This window comes from Microplitis demolitor, chromosome 5 (genome assembly GCF_026212275.2).
Source record: "Microplitis demolitor isolate Queensland-Clemson2020A chromosome 5, iyMicDemo2.1a, whole genome shotgun sequence".
NCBI lineage: Eukaryota > Metazoa > Arthropoda > Insecta > Hymenoptera > Braconidae > Microplitis > Microplitis demolitor.
Genome location: NC_068549.1, coordinates 7,351,066 through 7,372,383, shown reverse-complemented (window position 1 = coordinate 7,372,383; position 21,318 = coordinate 7,351,066). Strand labels below are relative to the sequence as shown.

The 21,318-nt window shown below is 29.6% G+C and overlaps 2 protein-coding genes across 3 annotated transcripts in view; both read left to right on the top strand.

The window, feature by feature from the left end:
• The window catches only part of LOC103569650 (troponin I), a 38,734-nt gene extending 29,953 nt beyond the window's left edge, over positions 1-8,781 (top strand). Inside the window, exon 8 of one of the 2 annotated variants that reach the window (XM_014444751.2) lies at positions 8,460-8,781. In XM_014444751.2, coding sequence (XP_014300237.1) covers positions 8,460-8,525 — 66 coding nt within the window. In that variant the 3' untranslated portion in view covers positions 8,526-8,781. The remainder of the gene's footprint in view (positions 1-8,459) is intronic. The other variant, XM_008547036.3, reaches the window with a different exon arrangement.
• A 5,081-nt stretch (positions 8,782-13,862) lies between these two features.
• Positions 13,863-17,800, top strand: LOC103569661 (skin secretory protein xP2-like). Its single transcript, XM_008547055.1, has 5 exons — positions 13,863-13,889; positions 16,052-16,280; positions 16,377-16,691; positions 16,814-16,936; positions 17,787-17,800. The coding sequence occupies exons 1-5, from the start codon at positions 13,863-13,865 to the stop codon at positions 17,798-17,800; spliced, it is 708 nt and encodes a 235-aa protein (XP_008545277.1).
• Positions 17,801-21,318: the final 3,518 nt, after the last annotated feature.

The following is a 21,318-nucleotide window of genomic DNA, read 5'->3' as shown; positions in this document are numbered from 1 at the left end:
GTTTAATTATAAAAAAACTTTTTTTATGGAAGATTTTTAATTGAAGGTTGTTCAACTTATCTAATTTTTTTAAAGAACTGTAACAGAATGATTGAACGAAAAATTTTTTCTTTTATTTAAAAAAAATGTCTCATTTTGTTCCTCACTTCCCTATATTTTTGATAATCTGGATTAAAATTAAGTTTAAATGTGTGGAGCCAGTCGAAGCGAAACAATTTAAAACAAATAGACAGGGTTGAAATGAAGTCAGAAACTAATTTAGCGGACAGAAACTAGACCTTTTTTGCCTCAAGGAATAAATCGATTATATTCAATTCGGTAAATCTTATAAGTCTGAATTTGGTTTAGTTCAATTGGCTCAACCGGCATTGAAACTCATAATTTTACATGCAGATGTTACATAAAAAAAAAAAAGAGTATGTTATAATATATTATTAACTTGATTAAATTATCATAACATCATCTCCTTGATAAATATGATAAAATTAGCTAGTTACTACGTTTTTTTGTATTTACTTTTTAGTAGTTGTTGTGTAGATAGGTGATGAGTGTTGTTCTCCACAGCCTAAGAAATCTGAGAAAGTGGAATGGCAGACGAAGAAATAATTTATCCCATGCATCCTCAAAATATGACACACAGATTATTATAAAATAATAACCAACTTTGAAATTATCATACAATAATAATATTTCAAAGTCGATAGAAAAGTTCTCAAAAATATTCCCGGGCCAAAAAAATATTTAATAAAAATTGATTGACAATTAATTATTTTATATCCATTTCCCATCGATTCATTAAGGTTATGAACTACGAAAAAAACGGTGTTAAAATACGAACTTGCACCGGTGTAGCAGTGCTACTTAGCGGTGTTATTTAACCTGTGTTAAAACGAAACTTTTATTTCTTATAATTTATACAATATTAAAATGTCATTGTAGACAATTATTCTTTGAATTTTTCTGTCATATCATTGATTTTCGAAACAGCAATGGTATATTACATGGTTAGGATACTAAGATAGTCTTTATGTGGCGAGGGCAATGTTTTCAGCACGAGTCGAAGGGTAATATGCACAGGCTGAAGGCTGAAATCATTGCGCTTGCCGGATAAAGCCTATCTGACTGTCCTACTATGCACTATATTTTATTTAACAATTGCCTGATTTACACGATTAATAACAATCTGTGAAGCGAAGTCTGCAGTTGTTTAGCGACACGGTGCGCCCACGAAATTACAACAAATCATCGACTCTAAAATTGAAAATTTATATTTAATTGATTTAAAATTCACTCGGATGTTTTAATTATTAATTTAAATATTTATTAATAAAAAAAATACAATAACAACCCCACGGTATAACACTCTATATATGATGAATTGAAGTAACCATTAGGGTGTTTCAAAAAAACCAACAATTTTTTTTTTATGGTGTGCAAAAATTGAAAGTATAACTAAAAATAAAAATTCCGGCTCCAATCCGGGCTCTTAATAATGATATTAAGGTTTGCCTCAATCCATTTTTCTATTTTCCATTTGAATAACACGGGAAAAAATTTTTTTTTTTTTTTAGAATTTTCTAGCTCTCAAACTAATTAACGGATTTTTATGCACAATACATTTTTTTGTAGGAAATTGAACGCTCTACACCAAAAGTCTCTTATCATTTTTTTGATAAATCCCAATGTTCAAAAGTTATTTAAACCTTAAGTGAAATTCATAGTAAATTTTGAAATTTTTTTACTTTTTCGGTGAAACTATCAGTCTTATCAAAAAATGTCATGAAAATTTTTTGTAGATAACTTTATTCCTTACAAATTGTTGTAAATAATGTTTTTCGATATTCCGTATTGTTCACAAGTTATTCTCATTTCAATGTTAAGCTTTAAAAAAAATAGATTTCTGATTGATTTTAAGAGCTTGACATTGAAATAAAAATAACTTGTCAACAATGCGGAATTTGGAAAAACTTTATGCATAATAATTTGTAAGGAATAAAATTATCTACAAAAAGGTCTTATGACATTTTTTGATAAGACTGATAGTTTCACCGGAAAAGTAAAAAAATTTCAAAATTTACTATGAATTTCACTTAAGGTTTAAATAACTTTTGAACATTGGGATTTATCAAAAAAATGATAAGAGACTTTTGGTGTAGAGCGTTCAATTTCCTACAAAAAAATGTATTGTGCATAAAAATCCGTTAATTAGTTTGAGAGCTAGAAAATTCTAAAAAAAAAAAAAAATTTTTTCCCGTGTTATTCAAATGGAAAATAGAAAAATGGATTGAGGCAAACCTTAATATCATTATTAAGAGCCCGGATTGGTGCCAAAATTTTTGTTTTCAGTTATATTACCAATTTTTGTACACCATATAAAAAAAAAAATTGTTGGCTTTTTTGAAACACCCTAGTAACCATATTTAGTGTACTAGGCATTCAGCATACATTTGACAAAAAACTTTCAACGAGTTGTTATGATGTTTAATTGATGGAGCTCAGTCGGTAATGTTAAGACGCGCTGCAAAATTTCATTATACCACTCACTTTTTGCGACGCCGGTAGAAAACGAGGAAATCTACTTTGACTTAACTCAACTTCTTAGCACCTGTCGATAAACAGCCGTTTAGAGTTCGCAGCGCAGACGTCATAAAGTGCGTAAATCAGGCCTGCGTTGAATAAAATTTTTTATTCAACGCATGCACTGTTATCCTGTTTTATCATAGCTGTAAAGCGAATCCTAAGTGGCCGTTTATCGACCGGTGTACTATATCAATTGAGAAGGCAATGCAGATTTCTAGATTTCCCACCAGCATGACATAATGAGCTCATAATGACACTCTTTTGAAAGCATTATTGAATACCTTTCTTACATATACTCTACTCTTACAAACTATTGACGCCAAATAGTTTTAGAGTGACATACACTAATATATTTGATAATTTTTAATCACTTGTACATATTGTACAGCAAAGTTTTTAATTTGTGATGAGTGCAAATTGGCGCCGTATCGCTAAACGACCACCGTGACTAATTTATAGTTATTATGAATCAGAATAATCAGACATACGTTGAATAAAGTATAGTGCGAAACACGTGGACTGAACCATTATCCGTAAAATACAATTTTTTAGCATTCGTCTCCAGCGTGCACTAATCACTCGTGCTAAAGCCGACGAGCTTGATGAATAATGGCTGATTTAGTCCACTCGTTGCAATGTACTACTATTTTTTGTACTTTAAATACAATTCAACTTCTGAAGCTTCAAAAATGAAACTACTTTTCTCTTAACACTATTTAACATCAGGAAAAATTTGAAGAATGTTACTGGTATTATTCTAACACCGTTTTCGGGACTAAATTTAACACTGAAAACCTTAACACTGGGATAGCGTGGACCTACACTCTTTTTTTTGTCCATGTAGTTTTATTATTCTTTAAAAAATATATTTATTTAGTTTACAACCTGGTTTTATTTTCTATATTTTTGTTATAAAATTCTGTTGAGTACTTTTTGCTTCTAAAAAACTTTTACAAAAAAAAAATATACATATTATATGTAAAATGAAGAAAATTATTTAAAGAAAAAAATAAAAATTTTTTTTGACTTCACGAATGTAAAAAGCGCCACTTGATACGCAAAGCATATGTTAAAAGGTGAGAATGACGCAACACTATTACACGTACACAATTTATTTATTCTCACTAGATATAGATGAAGGTGAAAGCGCTTACTATACTTACAATCCATTCCCAGTCAACTTATCATCCCGTATGAAAATAACATATATGGTCGAAATATATGTAACAATATATGATAAATATCAGAAAATATATGTGGCTAATTTAACTATATTTTCTGATATATTTTTTTTTTATATTAAAAAATTTCCGATAAAAAAAGATTTTATCTGATTATATATAAGTATATATGAGTATATATGATTATATAGAAGATCATATATAATTATTTATAATCATATATGGAATTATATATGATTATACATGGCCATACATGGAATTATATATAATCATATATGAACCTATATATGATCAGGTCTAAATATATATGTCTATATATGATTAGATCTGATTAGATCTAACGGATGAAAGCAAGGTATAATCATATATGAGCCTATATATGATCATGTCTAATTATATGTAAGTCTATATATAATGAGATCTGTTATATTGTTTTTTCATACGGGATAACACAAGAACTTCACTTCCGTTTTGAAATAAACACGAAAAATAAGATTTTTAAAAATAAATCTACTTCCTGCCATAAATATTTCGTTTATTCATTTATGATAGCAATATGTTAACTATTGAGTAATCGGGTGTAAAATGGTTATAAAATAATTAGTTAAATATATTTTATAATTTTTTGACAATACATGGAAGAATTATTATTGTTTAAAATGCTATGGTGTCATCGTAAAGCCGGATTATGTTGGCCGCCTGCAGAAATTGAAATAAATATGCAAACATATGCAAAAGTTACTATGACCATGGTGAAATTGACATCGGTTACATCACAAATTTCTGTAACCATTGTAAATTTTACTATGGTCATGGTAATTTCTGTATGTGTTTATTTAAATTTCCGTCAGGTGGCCAACATGTTCCGGCTTTACTATGAGACCATAGCATTTTAAACAAAAATAATCTTCCGTGAACGTAAAATAACGTATGAATTTTATTTTGATTATTTAGTTACTTTATACTAAAAAATTAAATGCTTTATAAATTGAATGACGAAAAAAAAAAAATTATATATCGCGTCAATCGATTTATTATTGAAACAGAAGAAAACAAAACAAAACACCTAGCTACTCTAAAGTTAAATAAATGCCGCTCTTTTCAGCATTTTTCAACGGATTTTGCTGCCAAGCTTCAAAAGTTGTGTTAATATTGTGCAGTCGTCAAATGTTACATCGTTTTATCTGAAGTCTTGTTGTTAAAAAAATTTATTTAAATTACTTACTGATATTTCAGTACTTAAGGTCGTTGTTTCGTGAAAGTCCAATTCAAAAGTATTTTAGGCAAAAATTTTGCCCATGGATCTGTTACATATAAAAAACTTGAAAATACTATTAATCAATAAATATTTACTTTGTTTATGCAAATATATTTCTATAGATAATGAACAATTTTTTAAAAAGGAGATAGTCAATATTTTTTTTTATACGGCTCGTAACTTCAGTTTCTATAAATGGTATACTATATTAAATTTTTTTAAAATTTTTTTATGCGTTTTCATTTTATTCTATAAAAAATTTGCATGTAAATTTATATTTTCCATCAGAGTCCACGTTGAAATATCAAAATTTTGACTAATTCAAAATAAACTTTATCTGACCATATTTTGTACTGGAAAAAAATTATAAAATTTAACACTTTTAATAGAGAGTCAAAGAAAATTTACAAAAGAGTCAAAAAACATTAATTTATAGTGTGAAGTCTATTATTTACTTTTTTACATTTTCAAAAGTTTAAAAACCGTTTATAAAAAGTACATCATTGTGTCACGTTTTAGAGTTTAGAATAGTCAATGGTTTTTCAACGAATTTTTTTACACGAGCAGAGTTTTTCGCAAAATTGAAATAGTAAATTTTAATTTAAATCGGAAAATCGTTTCACACAATAACAACCTTAATTTAAAAGTTTTTAGATAAATAAATAAGCAATAACTATTTGTTGCTACTATTTATAATTTTAAAGAACAACTGAAACTTCCGATATCTCGAAAAGCCGACGCAGTAAAATTATATGTTATATGTGTAAAAAATGAAATTATTAGACTGATAATTTCAAAAAATAATCGTTGAGTGTTTTAATTGTAATAAAAAGTGGAGCGACTAAGGACGGCTAAGACCGATGGCTAATATGGCTTATGGCACTGTTAAAAGAGTCTGCGGTGTGGTGTGAATGATTTAGTGTGAAAATTTTCTACACCGCCGGTGTAAAAGTTACCCGACCGTGTGAATTGATATGGGAACAATTCCCATCACTATGGTAACAGTTACCACATCGCATGTGAAAAAATTATGGTAATGATTACCATACTCATAGGAATAGTTCCTATAAGCAAATAGGAACCAATCCTATAACCATATTGTATAACGGTTGCTAAGTGCATATGAGAATAAATCCTATATATTATGATAACTATTCTCAGAATATTATGGTAATCATTCCCATAATGTATGGGAATTAATACATGGTAATGGTTACCATAATATATGGTAACGATTACCATGATGTTATAGTAACCATTACCATAATGTTATAGTGAAGGTTATCATAATATTATGATAACGATTATTATAATATTATAGTAATGATTACTATAATCTATATGGATACTAGGGTGGGCCAAAAAAAAGAACTAATTTTTTTTTTCTTTAATTACCGTAAAAATATTGTTAAAGATGATGAAAAAAAAAAATCTGGTAAAGTTTAAGCTCTTAATATAAATATTAAGAGGTGGCTCATCGGGTTTTTTTAATTCCCATTTAAATAACATGGAAAAAAATAATTTTTTAGTTTGGAATTTTTTACCTCGGCAATGGCTCATCGTACGAATAAGCCTAGCATACATTTTCGTAGGGAATTTAACGCTCTACAAAAAAGCTCTCTCATCATTTTTCGATAAATCCATCTGTTCAAAAGTTATTTGAGCTCGAAGTCAAGTTAGAGTAAATTTCGAGATCTTTTTACTTTTTTGGCGAAACTATCGGACTTATCGTAAAATGTCATAGAATCTTTTTTGTAGACTATTTTATTTCCTACAAATTATCATTGAAAAATTTTTTTCAAACTCTGCATTGTCTTCTAGTTATTCCCATTTTAATGCCAAGTTCTCGAAATCGATCAGAAAACTACTTTTTTAGGAGCTTGGCATTAAAATGTAAATAACTAAGAAAAATAACAAAATTTAAAGAAAATTTATCAGAGATAATTTGTAGGAAATAAAATAGTCTACAAAAAAGATTCTATGACATTTTATGATAAGTCCAATAGTTTCACCGAAAAAGTAAAAAGATCTCGAAATTTACTTTAACTTGACTTCGAGCTCGAATAACTTTTGAACAGATGGATTTATCGAAAAATAATAAGAGAGCTTTTTTGTAGAGCGTTAAATTCCCTACAAAAATGTATGCTGGGCTTATTCGTACAATGAGCCATTGCCGAGGTAAAAAATTCCAAACTAAAGAATTATTTTTTTCCATGTTATTTGAATGGGAATTTAAAAAACCCGAAGAGCCACTTCTTAATATTAATATTAAGAGCTCAAACTTTACCAGAATTTTTTTTTCGTCATCTCTAACAATATTTTCACGGTAACTAAAGAAAAAAAAATTAGTTCTTTTTTTTGGCCCACCCTAATGGATACCGTTCCTATAATCGACATTTCACAAAAAACCGGGTACCGTGAGTTATGGGAATAATTCTCATAATATATTGTAATTGTTAGCATAAATTTCTCTCCGTGTACAGATCATATTATCTGACAATATTTGAGTTATGACCAATAACACTAAATGGTGTGAAAAGTAACACTCACACCGTGTTAAAAGTACACCTCATGTTTCATACCAGAAAAATTTCACACCGTCAATTCACACCAAGGTCCTCAGGGATTATTTTCACACCAAAAATTTTTTACAGTGTATTGAAAAAAATAATAAGGAAATTCAGTTAATCATAAACATTAATCTTATTATTAAGTTTATTATAATTTAATTTTTTTAAAATCAATTAACACTCAATGATTATAGTGTCAGTACATAATGCTTTAACTTTTGTCCATGTCTTATTTTACTAATATTTTTTGCTCTTACACTATGTTTGCAGAATGCCTCAAAAGATAAGGTAAAATTCTAATGCCAGTCACAAATGGGAGAAAGTATAATTTAGGATTCAAAATAAATATTATTTTTAACTAAAAAATTTCTAAACAAAAAAAACTATCTAAAGAAGTTTATTTTCTGTAGTTTAGCTTCACTACCGCCTGTAGCACGAAATTAGAAGTGTTACAAATTTATTTATAAATTAAAAATTCTTATAGTTTTATCACTTTTAATACTTCTCTTGTCTTTATATTACATAATCTGACTTGAAGGTGTAACATTGTCAATTATTTAAATAACGACTAGTCATTAATTTAGTATGTTTTTTTTTATACTATCAAATAATAAATTAATTGAGTCAATGAGATCTGCAATAGTATAGATTAGTAATTAAATAAAAATACAATTATAAGTAAATTTTGTGTGTGAATATAAACGAATGTACCATTTTTTGTCTTGTTTTAAATAATTATTAATTAGCTTAGCAAGCATTTATTTATTAGTTATTAGAAATTAGTAAATGCAATAATAATAGTAATTTTCCTTAGATATATTTTAAAAAATATATAAATAAACTAAATAAATAATGTTTTAAATTTTTCAGAAAAAACCGGATTGGTCAAAGAAAGGAGAGGAGAAGAAGGTAAAGGAAGAAGAAGTCGAGGCATGAGAAATATGAATTCTACCCAAAAACAAATATCACCTAAAAAAAAAATTACAACATCCATTAAAAAAATTTTCACTTTTTTTTTTTTTTATTTGTTGTTTAAAGAAAGTTTTTTTAACCTTCCAATTTTTTGTGTAATCAAACCCCAAGATTATCCTGTCTTGTATTTTCGTTATTTCTATAATTTGAAATAATCAGTATATTGTAAAATAATTGTCTTTGTTTAGTTAATTATTTTTGTGTTAATAATTATTAAAAATTCGTAAATAATATGTGAAAAAATAAGTTATCAAAATCAAATGAATTATTTATTTTATGTCCTGTGTTTGTCATTGTCCTAACTGGTAAGGTTATTTCTTATTTATTGACTTTTTTTTTTTCATTCATGTACCTAATGTCCTAGTTGTCTTTTCATGATACCAGCATCGAATCTTCAAGTTTCACTGTCTGTACAGCCAGACAAAGCAAAGTATTAGGTGTACAAAAAAGTTCTACCCGTTTTTTGTCAAAAAAAAATATATTTAAAAATTTTAAATAAAATACAAATTTTAATCAAAATAACCACCATCAGCATCTACTACCCTTTGCCAACGCTCAGGCAACTGATGGATCCCACGGCGATAAAAGGCTTGATCTTTTGTCGAAATGAAATCATCTATTGTTTTTTGCATTTCGTTTTCATTTTGTAAGTGTTTGTCAGCTAAGTAATTTTGCAATGAACGGAATAGGTGAAAATCACACGGTGCAAGGTCTGGTGAATACGCCGGGTGCGGTAAAACTTCCCACTGTAAATCATTTATAGTGTGGTGGACGATTGAACTTCTATGAGGCCTGGCGTTCTCATGCTGCAGTATCACTGGTCGAGGTTTTTGTCCCGCAAATCGTCTTTTACTGTTGATTTCATCTGCTAATTTTTTTAATTGACAACTGTAGCGTTCTCCAGTAACGGTTTCTCCTGGTTTGAGTAACTCATAATATAGCTCGCCCCACTCATCCCACCAAATACAAAGCAATATTTTTTTCCCAAAAACATTACGTTTTGGTGTTGATGTCGTTGGTTGTCCTGGGTCTACCCAATGTTTTCGACGTTTAGGATTCTCATAGTAAAGCCACTTTTCGTCCCCTGTTACAAGTTTCCACAAAAAACTTTTTTTTTATGTCGTGAAAGCAACGACAGGCAGGTGTCAACTCGTCTCTCTCGTTGTTCTGGAGTTAATTCATGAGGTACCCATTTTCCTTCTTTTTGAATCTTACCTAAAGCATGTAATCTTTCAGAAATAGCTTGTTGAGTAACGTTTAACTTTTTCGCAAGTTCTTGTTGTGTTTGTGCAGAATCTTGATTCAGTAATTCTTCCAATTTCTCGTCACTGATTGTTGAAGGTCTTCCAGAGCGTGGTTTATCATTTAAATTAAAATCTCCGTTTGTGAATTTCCGAAACCAACTTCGACAAGTACTGTCATCAATAACACTGTCACCATAAGTTGCACAGATTATTCTTTGAGCTTCAGCAGCACTTTTTCCTTGATGAAATTCATATAAAAGACAATGGCGGATATGCTCATTATTTACTTCCATTTTTAACTTAATAAAAAAATATATATATCGAAGATTAATACATTAAAAGTTTGATGAATTTAAAGAGTACAAACAGCTGTGCATGTACATATACGTATTCATAGCTAACCTATAAATAGCTGTTAGATAACTCCATCTTTGAAAAACGGGTAGAACTTTTTTGTACACCTAATAATTTCAGCCTAATGTCGCATACAAACATTAGAGAATACGTAAATTGCGAATGCATTCAGTCAACGGGTAGAAACAAATTTGTTGGTAACCAATCATAACATTTGAGACAAGGAAATAGTCGAAAACAAAATTTCATTAATTGGATCCATACAAAAATATCTCAGAAAAAATCCTGATAAATCAGAATAAATCTTGATAATTGTTACAGACTTTTGTATACGGAAAAAATAACTGTTGCTGCAACAGGACATGGCTCTGTATTCGCAAGATCAGTCCTGATGTAGCTAAAAGAATATATCTGTTGCAGCTACACGACCAGTCCCGTTGCCTCTACAAGAATGTCCCGCAATGTTCACAAGATTAGTCTTTTTGTAGCCACAGGATTATTCCTGCTGCTGCAACAGGACTAATATTGTAGCTGTAACAAAGTGGGCTCTGTAGCGGCTACAGAACTTTCCTGTTGCAGCGACAAACTTATATTACAGAGCCTATTCCTGTTGCAGAGACAGTTCTGTTTTTCCGTGTAAGGAATCCAAAAAATCCTGATAAATCATTAATATTTAACCCGGATTTTAATGTCAAGGATTATAATAGTAGGATATTATGACCTGAAATTCTCATACTTGTCATTTGTTTTTTAGTAATTTTTTATTGCTAACTTTATTTATGTTAAGGACAGTTTTGACTTTGTGATCAAGTTCTATAAAAGGGGTCAAAATAACAAATAGTATTATTGCTTCTGTTTAACCATAAATTACGACTCACAATTTGGGGTTTACGTTAAAAGTTGAACATACCATCCTAAGTTAGCGTATTTCTGACTGTTTACTAGCTGTAAATTCCAGTGCAGGTATAGTTATGAAAAATATGTGTATGACACAGGATGAACATGACTTCAGACTGCGGGTGATCAGTCAGCTAACTTCACATTGGTTTAAAATCGTCTTGTTTCATTCCTTGTTTCACAATATACTATTTTAGATACTGTATTATATAAAACATCAATGCTGATTATAATACGATGTCTATTGTTTTCATTATAGTATTTCCTGAAAAAGGAAAAAAATTAATATAATTTTTTAATTATTCATTTACGCCCTTCGGCAATTATAAAAAAAATAAATAATAAACTAAAATTACTTACCAAAGAAACAGATATCACATGGATGATAAAAAATTTATAAGAGAAAAATATAAAAATAAAAGTAATACCCAAAAGTAACAAATATTACTTATATATAAATAATATCCAGCTACTTTGCGACTAAAAAAATGACCGTTGATTACTTTACCAAATTTCTAGTGATACTTTTAAATTTATTCGCAGAAACACCACTTGACTAACTTAATAATGATAATAAAGAAAAATTATTGTGAAGAAGCTAAATATATAAACTTCATAGTTTCTATATTCGGTATAAATATGATTTTTTTTTTTTAGTTCGATTTAAGTTTATTGTACCTAAGCCCTTTGAAGTTTTTTTTTTATCGATTGAATAATTTTTTTTGAAAGCTCTTCATTTGAGCATAGAACAAAGAATATTACGACAGATTTTTTCTTTTATAAAAAACTAACTTATTTTTACTAGATTTTTTATTTAAAAATCTTCAAACAAACTGGTAGCGACAGATGCAATCAGTAACTTTGTACATTTAAAAAAATATGAGCTCGTTGGTTCAGATTAATTTTTTAATTATTTAATTTAGTTTCTTAGAAGGTATTTAATTGTGTGTTCATTATTTGTAAACAGTGTGTAAATGTGTTTATCGACGTTTGTAATTTAATATGACTCAGTTGTTCCTTTAAATATTTTTGTTACAATAATATAAATTTAAATGTAAGTATTGTTCAATTTTACACTCGAACTCACATAATATTTACGTACTTAAAGATCGGAGCGTTTTTTCCGGACCGAAAATAAAAAAACGTAATGAAAAGTAAAATTTTTTAAATGTTTTGCACGCTAGCCGAAAATTACCGGCCACTTCAAACTACTCCTTAAGGCGGTTCGACCGAAACTAGAGAGTCAAAGTAGTGTTTGAATTTTTTTGTTTGCTAAATTCTCTTAATAGTTATAAAAATTTATTGTTTTAATTTATAATAACATAACGAATTCATAAATTAATAACTATTACTTATTTAATTAAAGAAAGTAATGAAATTACTTGGTTATTTTTGACTCATATGATTTAATAAAAAGATTTGGCAACAGCGCGTTCTAACTTCTTACACATAAATATTCAAATTAAAGCGGGAAAAATTCATTTCTAATCTCGTCACTCTTATTAATGTATTGCTATTTTTGTTTTTTCTCTCATCTGCTTCCTCGACGTTGCCGAACTCTCAATAATATGTATCTCTGTCGATGAACGAGATTAAATAATAAAGTTTAACTTGAATTATTTAAATAATTACAACGGTAACACTATATTGTTTAAATCTTATCATATTCTAAAAATATTCAAGTTTATGGTATGTGGTTTTTCATTTCTTAAACTTGGGAGGTTAATAATGAAAAAAATCAAATAAGTTATGACGGAAGCTTGTCCACCATAAGAGTCAGTGTATAAGAACTTTAAAAACGTCATTCTTAAATCTTTTTTTCTAAAAAATTAGACGGTGGATCATATTCAAATTTTAGGAATGCATAGATAAAGTACTTCTTTACATGTATACTAGGTTTCAAATCTTAAAGTTGGAAAATCCTTTTTACAATAGATTCGGTCGAACCTCCTTAATATTTCGTAATACCAGTTGTAAATAGTCAATCAATTAATTTCTTTTTTAACTGTGTGAAGAAATTGATCTTCATACAAAATTCATAAATTTTATAAATTTCCATGAGAATTATCCTTTAAAATCAAATAAATTTTTAGCAGTGTTCATTTAACCAATTTTCAACAATATATGTTTATAAAATAAATTTAGAGATAAACTGATATTTTGAGGAAATACATTTCAATGTAACCATTACAAATCGGTAGGTACTACTAACGATTTTCTGCTTGATAATAGTTTGCTATTTAAATCCGATAGATTACACTCTGACAGATCCATATATATGTATATAAATGTATCATATCCAACAATTTTATCCGTATAAATGTGGTGTATCAGTAAATGTTGTGTTCCTATGTTTCTACCACAATCACTTGATTGCGAACAATTACCGCTCAACGGATTTCAATTTTCATTTTGTTACTTTATCTACAAATAGAATTCCGTTAATTATTTATCTAATTGATATTACACGATTTCACTAATTTTGTTGTATATGTACTATAATTTATTTCTAACGAGTACTAATTAACCGGAGAAAAAAAATTTTTTTTCATTCATTTTGTTAATAAAAACTGTATGTCACGGTCATTAGTAATTTTGAAAGTAAATATATATATTTTTTTTTTTTAATTGAACAAAAAAGATAATTTTTAATAAATAATACATTATTTTGAATTATATGATTTTTGTTCACAAAAGCATCATAGTTTTTATCACAATGTTTAGACGTTGTTACGTCCTAATTATTAGTTGTGTGTTTTAAATCATCGGAGTCTGTAGACCCGGGATTCACCAAGGTGGGCGTATAATGACACGTAATTCACTTCTCGAGATCGTAGATTATATTCTCTGTAAGCGAATGGTCGGCAGGAAGAGAAAGAATAACCATGCAATGATGAATATGTAAATTCTAACTTACGAACATCGTGATTGCTTCAGGGTTTTTATATAGGCTTCTTTATTTCGATCTTGTATAGATTTTTCTTTTTATAAATCAACAACAAAACGTAAATATTAAATAAAAAGAATACTCATAACTTAAGAAAAAAAATACTTGTTTTTAGACAACTTTTATTAGTTTTATTACACCTTATATACACAGTAAAAAAGGATTCGTCAAAATTGACACTTTCGTGTGTAAAACGATCGATTGACACTTATTTGTATGTTATTTCAACGTACGTCGTTTGTTTTGAAAAAGTTACACTCGTGTATGTTAAAAGTAACACGTCATGAGTGTCAATATTCTCGAAAACGTAACCTTCAGTTTTAACACACTCATATGTTATTTGCAACACTTGAAGAGTGTTTAATTTGACATACGCTTTTGTGTTACTTGGACACTTCTCAAAAGTATTTTTTACATTATTTAATGTAAAGTTAAAATCAATGAATCAACTGTAGATAATTGATTCTTCAGCAGTGGAATATTAAAAATAACGATAATATTAGTAAAAATAATAAAAAAATAATAATATCATGTATTGTTCAATATATATGCATACAATCATTTATTATTATTTTCTTAAAATTAATCCAATAAAATTATAAAATGAAATGAATAATAAAAATTGCCAGCCGATTACAATAGTGCTGTTACACGATGGGTAGCGCGTCGTACTTCCCCCCCTGAAAAACTACCGAGGCAAAAATTTTAACTTTTTACTTGAAATTATCCGAGAATTCTTTTGTTTCGGTCAAGATTATTTTTAACATATTTTGTGTGTTAATTTCACAGTAACATATAAAAAAGTGTTACTTTCGTATAAAATAACATTTTTGTGTGTTAAAAAATCAATCGATTGTGACAGTTGAAACAAGATAAATATTGTATGTTAAATTGACACACAAAAGTGTTGAAAATTCAACACTCAGAATTTTAACATACGCTTTTTTTTACACTTTGACGATTCGTTTATTACTGTGTATATAAAAAGGCGAGCAAAATGGGACCGCTAAGGAAATAATCGACTTTTGTGCATTTAAATACGAAAAATCTTCTTTTTTTGACTTCTTTTTAAAGTAATTAAATTAAAGTTCCAGTTGCCACAAAAAAAAAAGCCTACACTGTAAAAAGAGCGGTGTTAAAATGAAATAACACCGTTGTAGACGGTGTAATTTAGCGGTGTTAAATCGGTGTAAAAAAAATTCCATGTATAGAAATTAGAAAAAAAATGTATTACATAAAAAAAAATATAAAAATTCAATGAATATTATCGGAAGGAAATTTCAATTTTGCTGTGTACTTATTTCAATAATTGTTTATGTTATACGTAATTCTTTTAAAAATTACATCATTCTACGTCCACCATTTCAATGACTAATAATTTAATAAATTAATGAAAACACTGTTTAACTGTAGTGATCGAGTGAGTAAAAATATTCACAAAGTAAAATATTTTAACACCGGGAATTTTCTTTAACACCGGTAAAGAATATTTAGACCGGAGGTGGTGTTATTTTAACATCGCTTTCGGTGTTGAAATTTAACACCTAAAGTTTTAACATCTACACCGCCTGGACTTATCTCGGTTTTTTTACAGTGAATACTAAAATTATTTACTGAATCAAAGTGAAGAAAAAGATTTGCAATACTGTTAGTAAATAAAATCTGGAGAAATAGAATAATTAAAGATAAATAATTTTTACAAAATTTAAATATATTGAAGAATAGACTGCATGTATATTTTTTGGGCAAAAATACATTGAATCCACTAGAAATTATTGAAAAAAATTTTCGGGATACTAAAATTGTACAAAAATAATGATTAGTAGTAAATGACGATTAAAATCAATTTCAGAAAAACAAAATTATTACTAAATTTATTGAGCGGTCCGTTTTACCCACCGAATTCCGTTTTGTCTGCTCTTCTTCCATGTATATATAGATATATATACAAAAGTATAAATCAAAAAAATAAATTAATTGTGTGAAGATGATTTGTTGAAATTATAAATGCAATAATATATAATGCTACATGTATATAAATTTTAAAGGTGGAACCGCCACCAGCCCCAGAACCAGCTCCTCCGACACCTGAAATTGCTCCTCCAACACCATCGCCCACACCGTCATCAGCAGAGCCATCAACCGTAACATCAACTCCCGCAGTGACACCAGCGCCATCACCAATACCTCCGGCAGAAGCACCTCCTGCTGCGCCAACGCCCGCTGAAGCCGCACCTTCGCCCGCACCACCCGCAGATGGAGCTGCACCCCCTACAGGTAAATAACATTGTCCATAATATTATGATAACTGTCAATTGAATCAACAGTATATGTAATGTTTTTTATTGGATCGATAAATTTTATGTTTTATAGAAGGAGCTGAAGGTGCGGCACCAGCACCTCCAGTAGAAGGAGCTGCTCCACCAGCAGAAGGAGCTGCTCCACCAGCAGACGGCGCTGCTCCACCAGCAGAAGGCGCAGCTCCACCAGCAGACGGTGCTGCACCACCTGCAGAAGGTGCAGCACCACCGGCAGAAGGTGCAGCCCCACCAGCAGAAGGCGCAGCTCCACCAGCAGAAGGCACAGCCCCACCAGCAGACGGCGCTGCACCACCTGCAGAAGGTGCACCTCCAGCACCTGCCGATGGTGCTGCTCCTGCTCCCGCAGAAGGAGCAGCGCCAGCTGAAGGTAAATTTATTTAAGAAAAATTATTATATGTTTTTTTTTTCGTTATTCAACAATTATTTCTGAAGTTAACATAATTCAAGGATTAGTTATATAAATTATTACTTAACTTATAATATTATTAGGGGCACCTCCAGCTGAAGCAACACCCGCGGCACCACCAGCTGCTCCAGCAGAAACACCAGCTGCACCTCCTGCAGAAGCTCCTGCTCCACCAGCTCCTGAAGCTGCTCCTGCACCTGCAGAGCGTAAGTTTCATTATTTTTAATAAAAAATTTATATAAAAAAAAGACCAATAATTGACGTTATACACTGAAAAAAATAATCAGTAGCTATTACTGAAAATTAATCGGTAGCAGCACCGATTAATTCAGTAACTGGTGTACCGAAATAATCGGTAGCGGCCACCGAAAAATAATCGGTAGCTGCTACCGATTGCCAACCGGTACCTGCTACCAATTATTATAATGACATGGAGAGATTATCATTATTTCAAAACTTTAAATAATTTAATGATAGGGGGCGGGGGAACGGGCCCCTTAAGAAATGAAGGTTTATATGTAATCTAAGTGTCAGTCCATTTTGCCCCACTCTCCCCCAATAGAGGAAGGCGGGTCTTAAAATTTTGAGTGCCTCGAATGATTTTGGAGCGAAATGGGTCCCCAATATTTAAGGGCCCATTTGCCCCCCCCCCTTCCCCTAAAAATAAAAGTTCCGAGTCAGGGAAAAATGTGAAAAACTTTACTAGAAAATCGGGAGATATCAGAAAATTTTTAAATCATTTCTTTGTGGCCATCCTGTTTTCGCATTATATAAATTGAAACCAAAAATTTTCTTAGGACGAAAAAAATTTTTGTGGTCCTCGAAAATTGTTTCTCGCCCTAAGAAGATTTTTGTTTTCAATTCATAATTCAAAAAAATTTTAGCGTCAAGAATTTTTTTTTCTATATAAATTTTAACACTTCATGAACATAAAAAAAAATATGGTGTCAGTAATTGGTACTTTAGCTTAACTTAATTTTATTTTTATTATAATTGAACGTTATGATATATTTTTAAATATAATAAAATAAAACGTAAAATGTTTATATTTTTTAGCAGCCGCATCGTAATTTGGTGATGATAAAATTATAAATTATTTCGCTCTCATACTTACTACTTGTCTCTACACGAGAGTCAATCCTCGGCTGATTATGATTGGCGTGATAAATCCCAGTGAAAACGTAGCCCAGTGTACCTTAATGTACTGGACGTGGCTCGATGGTAATTTCTTGACAAGACTCATCATTATAACCTTCTGTCACTATCATTCTCCCATGTGTAATAATTATTGTTACGGTTATATCAAATATAATGCTAATGTAGCAACACGCTGCTAATATTACAACACTGTTGTCTAACATACAGGATATGTGCTCGGGGGAGTTAATTTATCCGTCATTGCTGCTGGGACATTTCTCGATTCACAAATATTCATTTAATCTTATAAATTATTGTAACTATTTATTTCAATAAATAATTCGAATAATTTTATTCGATTTTTCGAAAAATATATTTTTATTTATTTATGTACTTTTAAACTTAAAGTCAAATACCTTTTTTTGAAAATTAAATATAGGGGCAAGTGGGCCAAAATGATATCATATTTTTAGTAGGTGTTCGAGGCAAGGGATAAGTTGAACATCCTCAGCTGCGCGGATAAATTATGATTTGTGAACAAAATTTTTTTTCGACTCTGTACACAGTAAATAATGAATCGTCAAAGTGTAAAAAAAAGCGTATGTTAAAATTCTGAGTGTTGAATTTTCAACACTTTTGTGTGTCAAATTCACATACAATATTCATCTTGTTTCATCTGTCATAATCGATTGATTTTTTAACACACAAAAATGTTATTTTATACGAAAGTAACACTTTTTATATGTTACTGTGAAATCAACACACAAATTATGTTAAAAATAATCTCGACCGAAACAAAAGAATTCTCGGATAATTTCAAGTAAGAAGTTAAAACTATTGCCTCTGTTGTTTTTCTGGGGGGAAGTACGACGTGCTACCCATCGTGTAAACACACTATTGTAATAATCGGCTGGCAATTTTTATTATTCATTTCATTTTATAATTTTATTGGATTAATTTTAAGAAAATAATAATAAATGATTGTATGTATATATATTGAACAATACATGATATTATTATTTTTTTATTATTTTTACTAATATTATCGTTATTTTTAATATTCCACTGCTGAAGAATCAATTATCTACAGTTGATTCATTGATTTTAACTTTACATTAAATAATGTAAACAATACTTTTGAGAAGTGTCCAAGTAACACAAAAGCGTATGTCAAATTAAACACTCTTCAAGTGTTACAAATAACATATGAGTGTGTTAAAACTGAAGGTTATGTTTTCGAGAATTTTGACACTCATGACGTGTTACTTTTAACATACACGAGTGTAACTTTTTCAAAACAAACGACGTACGTTGAAATAACATACAAATAAGTGTCAATCGATCGTTTTACACACGAAAGTGTCAATTTTGACGAATCCTTTTTTACTGTGTAGTAAAATTGGTTACTATATGGAGAAAAAAATATGGTGATCGTTTCTATAGTACGTTTATGAAATATCGACTTATAACACTATGGTAATAATTACTAGGAATTATGGTCATACACGGAAAAAAATAATGGGTAGCCGCTACTGATTATTTTTCAGTAGACGCTATATATTATTTCGGTAGCTGCTACCGATGTTAATCAATAACGGCTATCGATTATTCGATAACAGCTACCAACTATTTGGTAACAGCTACCGAAAAATAATCGGTTACCGTAATTGAAAAAATCGGTAGCTGTTACCGAAATAATCGGTAGCGGCTACCGATTTTTTTTTCCCATGTACACGGAGTGAAAAATATCGTCAGAATGAGTATACATATCGTCATTCCGTCCATATGCTATGTAGTCAACTTACTTCAATTCAGCTATACAGAGTATCCTCACAGTGGATCGTCAAAATGACGATCCGCATCCTTATTTTAAGTATTTTATGAATCGCTGACATGACTATTGCGCAAACTCTGTATTTAGGCATCCGGTAACCGAGACCGATGGAACGTATAGCCAATTTAGCTATACGGATCCTCACACTGGCGATACAGAAACGTATATCCACGAAAATACATATCGTTACAAAGGCTATTTGTCGTATTTTTAAATTAAATAAATAAATACTCATTCTAACCTAAATGCAAATCTTCAAATTAACGATACTATAGATTGTTAAATTAACATGTGAGTATTCTTAAATTAGGTATATACGAATCGTTATTCTGACAATACGTCATTTGACGATACATTGGATAGTCATTCTGACGATATTTTTCTCTTCGTGTAGTTTCTATGTCGTATGGTAACGGAATCATGGTAATAATTATAATCCTCAAACTAATACTAAAAAAATAAATCGTATTTTGTCTCCAAAGTGATGTCGTATTTTGCCCCATCTTTCTTTATAAGTAAAAGTAATTATCAGATCGACGGTCGTTTTCACAATTCTCAATCTCTTCTTCCCATTGTTAGTACTTAATCAGTTTTATATACATTTAGTTCCGTACGCCACAGTAATATACCTTTCTTCCGATATGAGTACGAGAGTAAGTGGAAAGATTTAATGAATCGATAAAACAGATATAAATTATGTAAATGTCATAAAGAATGTTTATTTTAATAAACATTTGTTGCCTCTTTTAAGAGAACTTGATTTATTTACGTTTAAAACTAAACAGACCCGGCTGCATAAATTATAAATTATTTTTTTTGAGGTCATTACTAAAGTTTACTACAAACTATGATCATAAAGTGCGGTTAACGAAATGCAATTCATCATACGAAACGTCTGAGCAACCTACTGTTTGCGAATCTTCTTACAATATTTTCGAAAATTAGCTTTCGAGCAAGTATACAATATATTAATTATCATACTCCGTCTGAGCTGGGTATTCTGAAGCTTACAGCGAGCAACAATTGTGATCCTTGCACCTGTCATTTCCCGGATTTTCACGACAATTAATTACTCTTCTCAACTATTTTGCTTGACTACTAAATAAAGCTGCTTTTGAGCTTTAATTTAACATGGACATAAAATTTATTTTTTTTAATGGCTCGACGAATTCTTTTATTCTGACGTTGCTTAAAATTTCATTATTAAACTTGCAGTAAAATATGTGGATATACACTCTTTTTTTTATTTTCTTTTTTTCATACTTGGATAAAAGTCACTGAAACATTCATATTTACAGACATATATATTTATAGTTATTTATATAGTATCGAAAAAAATCGATGCATTTTTTTTAAACTTATCTCTTGGACAGATTGGTAATTTATATTAAAATAAGTCTTTACACACTATATCACTAGTAGAAGGATTTCTTTGAATTTAATAAAATTTGTTAATATTTAACAAATTGTTTATTAATGAACATGTTCAAATCAATATTTATTAACAGTTAACAAATTATTTATTAGAGCATTTTCTTGAACCAAAAAAATATTCATTAACATATAATAAATGATTTATTAATATTTAATAAATCATTTATTCGACGCAATTTGACG

Coding starts and splice junctions, on each gene's coding strand:
- LOC103569661 (XM_008547055.1), top strand. CDS start 13,863: ATGACACGTAATTCACTTCTCGAGATC. Junction 16,281..16,376: donor TGGAGCTGCACCCCCTACAG/GTAAATAACATT, acceptor TATGTTTTATAG/AAGGAGCTGAAGGTGCGGCA. Junction 16,692..16,813: donor AGGAGCAGCGCCAGCTGAAG/GTAAATTTATTT, acceptor TAATATTATTAG/GGGCACCTCCAGCTGAAGCA.